We start from the raw sequence: 1,129 nt of genomic DNA, 5'->3' as shown, positions 1-1,129 counted from the left end.
TTTTCCGGTGGCTTCCAAAAGGAGAAATCAGTACTCGTCGTTCTCGATTTTTCAAAGGCATATATGATACAGTCTGGAGAGAACGCCTACTCCACACCCTCCTAGACAGAGGTATCCCAGTCCACCATAAATGCTAACTGTCTCCGATCAAGAGAGAAGGCCGTGCGAATGAACAACGACCACCCTCGACGAATTGCGGCAACGGAACAAGTGCACAGACGCCTAAAGAGATGCAGAGATTTCCGAAAAATGGCCGAAGATGTCAGCAAAAAGAGCCCACATCTGTTCTACTGCGAGAGGAGGCCCATCATTTACTTCGAAACCAGGCCCTGGGGACGGGAAATCAACCCCGCATCGCTTTCCCCACCTGCACGGCATAAGCGGAATGAGTGACTTAAGTGGGAAGATTCAAAGCGCTGCTGTTCGTCGAGAACGAGAGCATGGCGCACAGTACAATATCTACACTGACGGCTCGGCTAGGGCAGGAACAACGGACGGCGGCGCTAGAGTCGTCATCACAACGGGGGACCCGTCCAACCCTGCCGTTGTCCAGACGTTGAGGGAGAAAGGCGCCATATTCACGTGCTCTTTCGAGGAAGAAAAGAGAGCCTTGGAAATGGCTCTTGACTGGATTGACAACGAGTGCGATGCATCCAACTCGGTCACTGTCGCACTAGTGGGGACATCACAATCCCTCGACCAAATGCGACTACGCATAAATAATGCAACACCTCAACCCACGATTCAGTGGATCCCTGTTCACTGCGATATCCTCGGCAGCGATCTCGCAGACAGTAATGCCAAACTGGCAACAGCGCTGCCGGGTCCAGGCCGCCAAATTACTTATGAAAGTGCGTGCGCCCAGATAAAACTCATCACAAAAGACCCCCGATATCCCACACGCGGACGAAAGAAATATACAGGACAATTTCCTTAAAACGAGAGGCTCATATTAAGTCCCGCAGTGACCAGTCATTACTGGCAAAAATCAGAACCGGTCACTTCTTTGGGCTGCGGGCCTACAATAAAAGAAGAGACGAAACATTTGACCGAATCTGTCCATTGTGCAGCGAGGAACCCCAAGATTTGAAGCACTGGCTGCAGAGATGCCCTGCCGAGGTGGTCCGGC

The 1,129-nt window shown here is 51.7% G+C and overlaps 1 protein-coding gene across 1 annotated transcript in view; it reads left to right on the top strand.

The window, feature by feature from the left end:
* Positions 1–380, top strand: part of LOC101857151 — a 10,753-nt gene extending 10,373 nt beyond the window's left edge. The window contains exon 5 of the mRNA XM_013089207.1: positions 153–380. Coding sequence (XP_012944661.1) covers positions 153–380 — 228 coding nt within the window. The remainder of the gene's footprint in view (positions 1–152) is intronic.
* The last annotated feature ends 749 nt before the right edge of the window (positions 381–1,129 follow it).

This window comes from Aplysia californica, unplaced genomic scaffold (genome assembly GCF_000002075.1).
Source record: "Aplysia californica isolate F4 #8 unplaced genomic scaffold, AplCal3.0 scaffold00895, whole genome shotgun sequence".
Taxonomy (NCBI): domain Eukaryota; kingdom Metazoa; phylum Mollusca; class Gastropoda; order Aplysiida; family Aplysiidae; genus Aplysia; species Aplysia californica.
This window is presented reverse-complemented; position numbering and strand designations above follow the sequence as displayed.